We start from the raw sequence: 12039 nt of genomic DNA, 5'->3' as shown, positions 1-12039 counted from the left end.
AGGGAGAATGGTTACAGCTGGGTTAGAGGACCAGTGTTATTCTTTTGTGCAGTTAGTCTGTTTTAAAAAACAGGGACTGAGGGTTAAAATCAGCTAAGGAAAGCTACAGTCCAGGTATGGAACCTATTATCCACAAAAATGCTGTGCCTTTCCTTTAGTTTCCTGTTTAGGCAAAGAATTCTTAATTTTTTACTGATTTCAACTTTTTTTTATAAAAATAAATAGTACTATGTACAGTACTTGATGGTAACTGAGCTAGCCTAAATACATGTTGATGGCAAAGCAATCCTATGGGGTTTGTGATCCACACAATGGAAACCCTGGAACAAAGTGCTGCACTTCAATACACGCACACACTCATAGACAGCTAGAAAAGGCAGCTCTCTGGGGTACCTTGATAAATTATTTTCATTTGAGAGATAGTTATGTAAAAACAAGGTGCCAAGTTTTTAATAGCTGCTGGAGTAAAGCTGCTGTATAGCTGGGCATTAGAAGATAAGAGTCTCCTGCAGTGTTTTTCCTGATGGGTCTGCATGGACCCTTTACCCTTTCTAAGCTTAACTCTTTTGTACCTCGTCCAGGTACTGCTTGTTTTATATTTATTCCAGTTGTGTAACTATATATACAGCAGACCCCACAGTTGTTTGGGGCGGGGGGGGCAGACCGAGGGGTCTGTGGTACCTTAGTCCCCCCTCCCCGGCCCCTCTCCTTCTTTTAATATTGCAGTGTGCTGTGGGTGAGCGCAGTAGGGGCCTTGGCACGACCAAGTTACGCCACTGATTTATTCCCAGCAATTATATAATGCTGGCAGCACAAGTTTCTCAGAAAGAATTTGCACAGTGTATGGACTTTTTCACATAAGCATGTCACCTTACGGTTTCCTGTGGTGGATTTCTTTTGTGTTCCAATGCAAGGGATCGCAGGATGAAATGTATCCCATTCTTCCTTATCAGCCTGTACAGACACAGGCACACCTAAGTGCCAAACACAGGTGGAACTTAGCTTTTTTCTTCTTTAAAGGAGAAGGAAAGGCAAAGTCACTTGGGGGTGCCAAAGTGTTAGGCACCCCCAAGTGACTTAAATCGCCTACCTTGTACCCCGGGCTGGTGCCCCTGTTAGGAGAAAACAACACCAGCCCGGGGTACCTGTCGAGAGCGCTTGCTTCTTCCTACTCGCGCTGCTGCCAAATGTCCCGGACAATCGCAGTCCCGGACTTCTCTGTTAAAGTCCGGCTGGTGCTGTTCTCTCCGAACAGGGGCACCAGCCCGGGGTAAAAGTTAGACAATTGAAGTCACTTGGGGGTGCCTAACATTTTGGCACCCCCAAGTGACTTTGCCTTTCCTTCTCCTTTAAAGGAGAAGGAAAGTCACTTTGGCATTTTACTGCCAATAGATTTGCCACATTAGTGCCACCTAGAACACTGTATTTATTCTGTAGAAAGCATTGCCATAACTGAGTAAAGAGCCCTTGAAGCTTTCTCTGTTTGCTTAAGATTACAGCTGCCATTTTAGCTTGGTCTTCATAGCTTCCTGCTGTATAGCTCTAGCCCTTATGGCTCAGATTATACATTCCTAAGGGAGGGGGGATGGAATCCTTAGCATTCTTGAGGGAGGGAGGTGCAAGAAAGGGAAAGAACTGCACAGACTCTGGCCCTGGAATTAAGGATTTTTTTTCAGATACCCCATTCAAAACACTTGAAAACACCCCATATTCAAAGGGGATGGAAATTACTGTATAAAAGGTGCACCCCAAAAACTCTGTGAAAATCCCCCTAACTGTGTGCAGCTCAATCAGCCCCTGCTGCAACAATCCTCTCACTCTTTTTTCTGGGCTGGTACCATAGCTGTAAGGGCACACACAAAAGGGGGCAGAAGAAAGGGTACCAGCCTTTTCAAAGTTCACAATTTTTGGGTGGAACTCATCCAGTCAAGTTTAAATTTCATTTGCATTGCAAAATGCCCAGCTGATCACATCCAATACAGGAGCCAATCCAAGCAGGCTCTATCTCTATATAAAAAAAAATTATATATGTATATACAGTATATGTGTGTGTGTGTTTCTAATTCTATATCACTTTTTTTCCAAAGCCTCTTTGCATTACTCTATCTTTTACTATTGTGGCTTCTGGAGTTGACACACAAAGCCCATCTATGGGGGACTAGCCCCTAGCTTTTTATTATGCCAAAACCACACAACATTTTGGGGGATGCACCTTCGTAAGGTGATAAGGTGATAATAAGTAATTGAGCAAAAAAAAAAGTGCCTAAATACTGGCACACGCTACACTCCTTCTGCAAAAGTTGCCTAGAAAACTTAAGAAACTGGCGTGACTTTCCTAGAAACTTAGGTAACTTGCATTGAAGCAAAAGACAATGTAGAGATGGGGCACTCACTCACCCCCAATGAAATAAACATTCTACTTCCCTCCAATGAATTGACTGACATATTAGTGAAAGATCAGCTGTTTATTTCTCTTTATTTTGGGAGCTATTTACGGAATTTTAATTAGTGTCTCCTACATGAAATTTTAGCAGTGAAATGACCGGTTATTGGGCCCCTGCACTTACGCAATTTATGTAAAACTTACATTACTTTCAAAGAAACTTACATGACTTACCTGTACACTCCACTGACCCCCATTTAAAAGACTGACTTATTACCACATTATTTTTACAACGTTTTTACTATTTTTATGAACCACTACATACTAGTTATTGGGCAGTGTACGTAACTTAAGCAAAAACTTAAGTATATTTCATATCAAGCAATGGCAGCACAGAGCAGGGAAAGGAAGGAGATTAAAATTAAGGCAAACTCCACTGACTGTTAATGAACTGACCATTGATTAGCACATTAATTAATGAAACTCTTTCTATGAACTCCTTATTATAGGGGACATCAGCTGTATATATTGCACACACAAGGGGCATTGCCATAACTTTGGCACTGTGCACTTGTGTTCATGGAGGGCCCTATATAAATAACTTGTATGGGGCCCCAAAGATTCTGATGGAGGCCCTGTACCCAAAGAACATGTTTACAAAAAAAGGATACAAGAAATCCTGTGTTTCTTTTCGTAGAGGACTCAGTGACTGTATTTACATAGACCTTTCTGATAAAGCTTACTTAGTTTTTACCTTTCCTTCTCCTTTAAAACAGACCCAAAGCCTGAGTATTAACTGAGCACCCTTCCATGTGTAGTTAAAGCCAGATCCAGATCAGCTTTACCTGCAAATAATTCTCTAAGTAAAATGTAAAGGAGATGATCTTAAGCACCTGATGGCACCCCTAACCCTGTTGCTCTACTGGGCTATGATTGTAAAAAGGGTTGCAACTGGCTGACAATACTGTTGGTGTGCACCACTTCCAGACACACGTGATCTTAAGGTGCGATTATAGAGGTCTTTTTTACTCTAGGGCTAAGGTTCTCTTAGAGTAGTGCTGTCCAACTTCTGTGGTAACGAGGGCTGGAATTTTTTTGGCCTACATGGTGGAGGGCCGATAATGGAAGCCAGTTTTGACCACGCCCCTTTTTAAACCACACCCACGTGAAACCACATGACCATACCCATATTAATGGTGGTAGTACAGCAAAAACCTGCCATACTCTGCCATCCCTACCCTGCCTGTGTGTGCCATACACTGCCTGCCCTATGCTGCCTGTGTTTACCATACTCTGCCTTCCCTATGCTGCCTGTGAGTGCCAAACTCTGCCTTCCCTATGCTGCCTGTGAGTGCCATACTCTGCCTTCCCTATGCTGCCTGTGTGTGCCTTACTCTGCCTGCCCTTAGCTGCCTGTGTGTGCCGTACTCTGCCTGCCCTATGCTGCCTGTGTGTGCCATACTCTGCCTGCCCTATGCTGCCTGTGTGTATGACACACACAGGCAGCATAGGGCAGGCAGAGTATGGCAGGTTTTTGCTGTACTACCACCTTTAATATGGGTATGATCATGTGGTTTCAAGTGGGTGTGGTTTAAAAAAGGGGAGTGGTCAAAACTGTGACACAATGCTGGCACTGCTCCAACAGTCTGCACAATAACTATATATTAAAAAACTTTTTAATTGCAGTACCACCTCAGTATATATTCTTTTTGAAGTGTGCAGGGTTTATTTGTGGGTTTCTACTGCTCTTACAGTCTGTCTGACGTGAGAACAGGTGAACAATGTGGGGTTTACAGTCTGAGCTTGAGGTGTGAACAATGCAGAGAGTGAACAATTCAGGGATTAAAAAGTGTTAACAACACAGGGAATTACACTTTTAAACAATGCAGGGGGATTTCAGCCTGAATCTGAATGCAGGGGGCAGTTAATCTCAGTACTGATACCATTTAAATCTTGCACAAAGGTAAGACATCAAAGCAGCCAGACATGTGGGGGCCACACAGTGGGGGGTCGCGGGCCGCAGTTGGACAGCACTGTCTTAGAGCATCAAGGACAAAACTTATTAAATTATATATTTAATATTATAAAAGGTATGACAGTGTGGTAGTAAAAATTAGTAGTAAAATAATTATAAACCGAGTAGAAAAGCCGAGACAAGCCAGTCATGTTTGGACTCGATTGACAGGCCATATTAAATTAAACCTATACACAATTTTTGTTACCACTGGTATAACTGGTATTGGTTATAGGGTAATAAATGCGTGTGAGTTTATGTTATAATGTCACCTCCACATCACGTATGAGGGGTCCTGATGTGAACTCTAAGGGGCTGATTTACTTACCCACGAACGGGTCGAATGGAGTCCGATTGCGTTTTTTTCGTAATGATCGGTACTTTGCGATTTTTTCGTATGTTTTGCGATTTTTTCGGATTCTTTACGAATTTTTCGGATCCAATACGATTTTTGCGTAAAAACGCAAGTTTTCCTATCCATTACGAAAGTTGCGTAAAAAGTTGCGCATTTTGTGTAGCGTTAAAACTTACGCAAAAAGTTGCGCATTTTTCGTAGCGTTAAGTTTTAACGCTACGAAAAATGCGCAACTTTTCGCGTAAGTTTTAACGCTACGCAAAATGCGCAACTTTTTACGCAACTTTCGTAATGGATACGAAAAACTTGCGTTTTTACGCAAAAATCGTATTGGTAACGAAAAATTCGTACAGAATCCGAAAAAATCGCAAAACATACGAAAAAGTCGCAAAATGTTCGTTTTCAAGTCGGAACTTTTCCAATTCGGGTCGGATTAGTGGGTTAGTAAATCAGCCCCTAAGTCTATGTGGGCTTTCACTCCCCCACATGCATGGTTCTTATGATTCAGTTAACAACCAGGGCTTATTTTGGTGTGGTAAGTTGCCTGTCATAGCAGAGATCGATTGCGGGCAAATATGGCAATTTTAAGACCTGGAATAGTATACACATAAGGTTTTTCCGGTATGATGTTCAAATCACATCTTGCCATCTTATTCCTCTCACCAGTGTGGTTTCAGTGACAAAAATAACATTTTGTTAAAAAGTCAGTGCTGATAAGAAGTAAGAATATATTACATGTATGGGATCTGTTATCCAGAAAGCTCCAAACTATGGAAAGGCAATCTCCCATAGACTTCATTTTAATCAAATAATTCAGTTTTTTAAAGATGATTTCCTTTTTCTCTGTACTAAATGATTATAACAAAAATGATCACAAGTTCTCAAAATACAACTCACATCCTGTTACATATTCATCCCTGCATGTTATTTATAGTTAGACCTTCATGGCCAAGGGAAATCTCATTTAAGTCATAAAGCTCTCGACTTTTGTCAGCATCCTGAAATGATTCTTCTCATGTAACTTTTAAGCCCAAGTGCCCAGAATAACTCAGTATGAGTGGGGTGTTAGGGACCACACAACCCTCTTTTGGTCTTCCAAACTAACAACCTATTCCAGTAAGTGACCAGCACTCCCAAACATGCTAACATGTATAAAAACAAATTTATTCAGAATAATGTTCATTTGATCAAACTAGAACTATAACTTATCAATGAGATTTGCCTTTTTGGGACTGGTAAACTTAAAAACTGTGTGGTCGCAAGGTCACTGTGAGATCATCAGTTATTGGGATCTACATTCAAACTAGGAAGCCTTCATAGCAGCAACTTAGCCTTCATCCCTTGCCTTTGATGTGTGTAGTCCTTTTGCTATGGATTTAATATAATCAATATGGTTTTTTACTTTTTCAGAAAATGTTTTCCAGTCATATATTTTTTCCACAGCTGCACAGTATTTACTAGAAAAGTACAGCTGTTCTTCATTGGATATGGATATTGTACTATAGCTTGTTGTCAGTGCTGTTGCTCATCTGTAACAACCCCACCCAGTCAATGATATTCACATATTCAAGCCCAAGGTTTCTTCTGCATTGTCTAGGAAAGTGACTTTTAAACTGTACGACAAGACTCGAAAATGGGTCTGCATATTTCTTAGGACAGGGACACATGGAGCGGATCACCTGCTTTTGTTTTTTCCCCTGACAGAGAAAAAGACAGAGAAACAGACATGACGTCAGCCTGTGTGGAGCTACATGAAGTGGATATCTGCATGGAAACGTTAAAGTAGTCATTTTTGCATCAAAATCCCCTCCATGTAGCTCCACACAGGCCAACGCCATGTCTGTTAGCTGAGCTACAGGAAAGAGTGCATCGAAGCAGATCACTTTCCTCTTTTGAAAGTGGATGATCCACTTTGTGTGCCCCTACCCTTAAAGGGGTGACTCACATTTAAGTTAGCTTTTAGTATGTTATAGATTGGTCAATTATAAGCAACTTTTAAATTGGACTTCATTATCCATTTTTTTTTAGTTTTTTACTTATTTGCTTTCTTCTTCTAAATCTTTCAAACGGGGGTCAGTCAGTGTTACTTTTTATAACATAATTTACTATTTAGGCCCTTTCCTATTTATTTACCAGTCTCTCATTCAAACAACTCCCTGGTTGCTAAAGTAAGTTACATCCTAGCAACGGGATAACTGCTGAAACTCCAAACTGGAAAACTGCTGAACAGAAATTCAAACAATTAAAAAACTACAAATAGTAAAAAATGAAGACCAATTATGAATTCTCTCAGAACGTTAATCTCTACAACATACTAAGAGGTAACTCAAAGGTGAACAACCTCTTTAAGGCAGGCTTCCATACAGTCAGATCTTTTCAGAAGGGCTAATTTATGACTACCCCTGCTGCAAGTGCAGGGCCACAGAGGGAGGGGGGAAAGTGAAAGGTTGGAAAGTAGATTGCAAAAAAGGTGGATTATGCCTTTTGCACTTTGTATACTGCTTTTCAGTCTATATAGAACCCTAGTAATTTATGACATGCATTGCTGATTCTTAATTTATTGTGTTGCAGGCTGATTTTCAGATTTATTTCTCTTTTGGCAAACATATACTTTAAAATGCTTTTCATGCTTTCCTCTATAATGAAAGGAGGGAAAAACAGGTCTGCCCAACTATAGGTGAATAGAATGTATATGGTCCTTCATGAGTATTTAAAGGACCAAGTCTTCTCAGGGGATCCACCCACTCCTTTGCATGTCATCATTGCTTTATTACAGTCTGGTACAATACTTTTGGAATAATAAGTGCACTACATATAAAACCCCTTGTTAAAGATCTACTGTACTCTCATAGATGCTTTGAGGACATATTTTGTTAACAAAAACTAGTTCCATCCTAGCACTGGCATCTTCTAGCCAACTGAGCCTCTATGTTGCAGTATTTAAAAGCTAATTTGCTGAGACACATGCTACTTCTCCCCAAATAAACCCATGATATCTTCTATTCCTTAACTAAATCTTTATTGCTCTACCTGTGCCTACTAAACTGCTAAATTCTTGTTTTTTAACTATAGTATATGACAATACTTGCACCTCCCTCTGTTGTACATTCTTAATGCCTCGGGCTTTAGAAAGGGGATTGTAATAATGATGACAGCTTCACTGATCCAAGTAAAGGACAGATGTGACTTTATGTTTTACAGACTTAAAAGGCATGTGGATGAGAAGTTGCAAGCAGTACTTCTGCCATGAGACAAAGTGAGAACCTTACCTCAGACAGCACTCATACAGGGGCAGCAAATAGCCACCAGTAGTATAAGTTTTTTGTGCATATAGAGCACAGGTTAATTTGTAAACTTCCTGTCTTTCGACCATTTCCTGCTACTGCAAATGCTTCTAGACTGCATTTCTAATTGAAACACTTTTTTAAATTTCTGATGTATAAGCCATAACCATAACATCTACTTTTCCTGCTTTCAAACGGGGGTCCACCTAGCCCAGCAGGCGCAAACAAACAACCCCTTTTAGCTTTCCTGTTATTCTTGCTGGCAATGGAGTTCCATTAAAAATCTTCAAACACCGAATAGCTTATTTATATAAACAAGTTTCTGACCAATTTCTGTGACCATTGGTCTTTGGGTGATTTGTATTCAGTAGTACTGACATCCTGCAATGAGTCGCAACCAAGTAAATAGAAATGGGAAATGGCACGTGTGATTCACAGCAAGGAAGTGTGATTCAGTGAAATATCCCTAATTTTGCCTTCATTCATCTGGTCTGTTTCTGTAAATATTACTTCTGCTGTGGTCTAAGTATCTCATATCCCTCTACATTACACACTGTATATACAATGATGTGGCTTTGGGATAGTAGGAAGGGTAGATCTGAGTAACTGACACTAAGCCAGAGCCAACCTCAAAAGACAGACACAAACAGGAAGTCAGAGCAGAATCACAAACTGGGAAAAGCAAATACAAGAATATACCTCTCTGTGCTGCAATAAGAAATCCAAACTCAATATTTTTGATGAATAATTATATTTATTGGGGTTTTGCTGCTTTATTAGGGGATGCCTTGGATTTCAGTTTGCTTCTCTCTTTCTGTAGCTGTTCTGCTTTCATCTCTTGCTGACTGTTTTGCCACTTAATCATGCCTTGATCCATTTCTGTGCTTAGCAAAACTACCCGACGCTGAAACAAAGCAAAAGTTATTTACTGCAAATTCGATAATCTTACAAATAAATGGTGGAAATGCCACTCTTCAAGAAAAAAAAACTTACAGCTAATGCCTCTCGCTCTTCCTTTCTCCTGATCTGCCCTTTCCATGGTAGTGCTGGACGACCATCTGTAAATCAGGGAGTCGCTTTGTTACAAACAACTCAAAACAAAATCTCCTTCGCTCTCTACCTCAAGGATGTTTAGTCTACAGTCCCTGTATTATGCTGAGCTACAACTTCCAAGACCCCCAATGCATTCATGCTTATAGCTAAACTGTAAGAATGGCTGGTGGACTCTGGACTCTCCTATGGTACGGGGTCCTGTCAAATCCCAAAGTTCTTTTCTACACATTTTAAACCACTTTACCTGCAAAGCTCCAGTCTGGTAGGTCTGTCAGGGGGCCATATTCAGAACCACTGCGGGCAAAGCCACGCCTGCAAAGAGATTGCATCCAAATGGACAGCTAAGATATAAGCAACACATCATTATATTGACTTTAATAAGAGCAAAATCCTACCGAACACCCACCTCATTCTCCAGTCCTGCCCTGCACACCTTATTGTAGAACTATGAACATTCCTATTCCCTGCTCTGCTTATATCAACACTGTTTCTCAGCCCGACACATAGCAGCCTTGTAACTGAAGAAGACAAATATAAAGCAGTACGACAATATAACAGAGACATAACGTAAGCGAAACATCGTTAACTTTATGTCTGCGTACACCAACCTTGCTCTGTGGTTCTTAAACTCATTAAGGGCGCCGCCATCTTTCCCCCAAGGCTAGGACTGCCCCCACATATGACGTTTAGCCAAAACTACCAATCAAAGACACCAGAAGCTCAGGCTGTTAGCAAGAGATCGGCGCCATGTTACGTGTGGCAGTGTGCGACACTGTTACGGAACTTTACATCGCTATATTATGAAATGTTGTTCTTTGGGAAGTTTAATACTTGACCGTGTCGTACATCACTGCAGTTTTGGAATTGCACTTGATCTGTGCAATTTCTATCTGTCGTCCTTGCCAGTAGACAATTGTATATCCATGTGCAAATACATTACTAAAGAATAAAGCGAACAGTTCGTGATCTGAAACTTTTAGACAGCGTCAATTTCAAGCTAGGGAGTAGAGACTTGTGTAACAGAATCAACATAATTTATAAATTAATAAAGGAACACTGACTGACAGCCATCCATTGCTAATAAATTAAGCAAACGCTAATCCGATTGTCATCTTATTAAAGTAAAAGAAAAGGTAAAAATCACTGGGGAAGCCAAATGTAAGGCACCCCCCCTCATTAGGAGAGAAAGACCCCAGCCTAGGGTAGCAAAGTAGTATAAAATTGCATAGTTTGTAAGCATTGAATGCACACAACAAGATATGGATTTCTAAGGTGGAGAGTGAAATTTCATATTTTGTAATGACAATTTAACTCCAAAGTCTACCAAACCACTATTCATAAAACTGTTTCAGTTTATTCCACTTTTGTGAATCCCGTCCCACCCCCAAGAGAGGTTTGTACAAGCCAGAAGCCTTGGTGAAGAAAGGATTCTTAGAGTGATAGTAGCCTTTAGGGCAATGGCACATACTGTAGGAAATTACTCATCTGCAGTGTCAGACTGGGAACCCCGGGGCCCACCAGAAAAACTTAGTCCCTAGAACCGCTTTCCAAACTATTTTTCCTCCTTTCCTCACCCAACCTCTTTATTCTACTAATCTCTTTTATTTACATGCTAGCATCTATTCTTTCAACTATTTCTCCTCTTTCTTCCCAATCAGAAATAGGGAATGACCATGAAACAGGCCAAATGATCAGGAGCAGGAGGGCCCACTCACACATGGGCCCACCGGGAGTTTTCCTGGTATCCTGGTGGGCCAGTCCGACACTGCTTATCTGCAGTTAAATCTCTACTACTGCGGATGAAAAATCTCCCTGAAATGCCTTCCTACCCGCTAATGCAGTTGCATCAGTTTCAAGTCTGATTTTTTTTTCAAATCTTTTTTTTTTCTAAACTCATTTGTGTTCCCTGTTGATCAGGTCCTGTTATATATTAATTTGCTGCTTCTGTCAAACTATCCTCAAAATTGATTTGTGGCACACACAGACCTTTAATCACTATTTTCATGACAAAATATGTGGCTTAACCCATGGGAAAATAGACTGATTTAGTTTCACTGCGCCATCTCATGTTTACAGAAGCAGATAAGCAGGGACCTTGGTTAGACACAAACCTGTTTTAACTGATACCCAGTAAAGCTGATCACAGAAATGCTGCTGTCTATACAAAAAGTAGGATCTGGCGAAGGTTCTTCAATTTTCAGCTACCTGTTAATGACTTAATACACTGACCTCATCAAGATCCAAACCCCCCAGAAGTGCCATTTTGTTACCTTTGTACCAAGTGGGGACCAGATCTGTGCAAGCAACCTAAGGCTGGTTACTGGTAAAGTTTTCAGTTCTGCAGCATCACCATCCCATTTTAACCAGATATGGTGGTTGCTTTCTTTTCAATATGACCTTATGTTATGTACATATATATTCTCTTTGTAAATTAAGTAATAGTTGTACCCCCTCCCCCACCTCATGGGCCCAATAGTTAGAAGTTGCTTGGTATCAAGTACCAATACTTTTCCTTCCTACTAAATAGTAGTGTATATATATTTAAGTTACTACACTGTGAACAATGGATTGGATCCAAAAGAAATGAGTTATGATCAGGTGTTATTCTTTTTAACCAATAAATGACCAATATATTGAATGTTTTTAAATAAAGATAAGCCTAACAATAAAGGTTTTCTTGATTCTCCTTTTTATGATGTTAGTTCATTTACCCTAGAGCACCCTTTCTCCACATTCAATCACTTTTTTCCATACAGTATCTGGTGTATGGCTAATATCTCTTATCAGTCACATTCACTACATATGCTACTTAAATATTAAAAATTCCCAACCAGTGACTTGGATGTTGTTCCCAGTGACATCAAATAAGGTGCTTATTTTTGAATTCCTGTCTTGGAGGCAAGTTTTGGTTGCATAAAAAACAGGTGTACTGCCAAACAGAGTCTCCCGT

The 12039-nt window shown here is 40.3% G+C and overlaps 1 protein-coding gene across 2 annotated transcripts; it reads right to left on the bottom strand.

Annotated features, from left to right (window-relative positions):
- Positions 1-8770: 8770 nt before the first annotated feature.
- Positions 8771-9804, bottom strand: mrpl52 (mitochondrial ribosomal protein L52). 2 transcript variants are annotated; one of them, XM_002941508.5, is made up of 5 exons: positions 9698-9804; positions 9496-9607; positions 9334-9401; positions 9030-9094; positions 8771-8940 (listed from the first exon to the last, which is right to left on the bottom strand). In XM_002941508.5, the coding sequence occupies exons 1-5, from the start codon at positions 9735-9737 to the stop codon at positions 8791-8793; spliced, it is 435 nt and encodes a 144-aa protein (XP_002941554.2). In that variant the 5' UTR covers positions 9738-9804; the 3' UTR covers positions 8771-8790. The 2 variants fall into 2 exon arrangements, with proteins under 2 accessions (XP_002941554.2, XP_017945037.2); XM_018089548.2 differs by having other exon boundaries at positions 9496-9717.
- Positions 9805-12039: the final 2235 nt, after the last annotated feature.

The sequence above is a fragment of the Xenopus tropicalis genome, chromosome 1 (genome assembly GCF_000004195.4).
Source record: "Xenopus tropicalis strain Nigerian chromosome 1, UCB_Xtro_10.0, whole genome shotgun sequence".
NCBI lineage: Eukaryota > Metazoa > Chordata > Amphibia > Anura > Pipidae > Xenopus > Xenopus tropicalis.
Note: the sequence above shows the minus strand (reverse complement) of the source record. Positions and strands in the feature narration are given on the sequence as shown.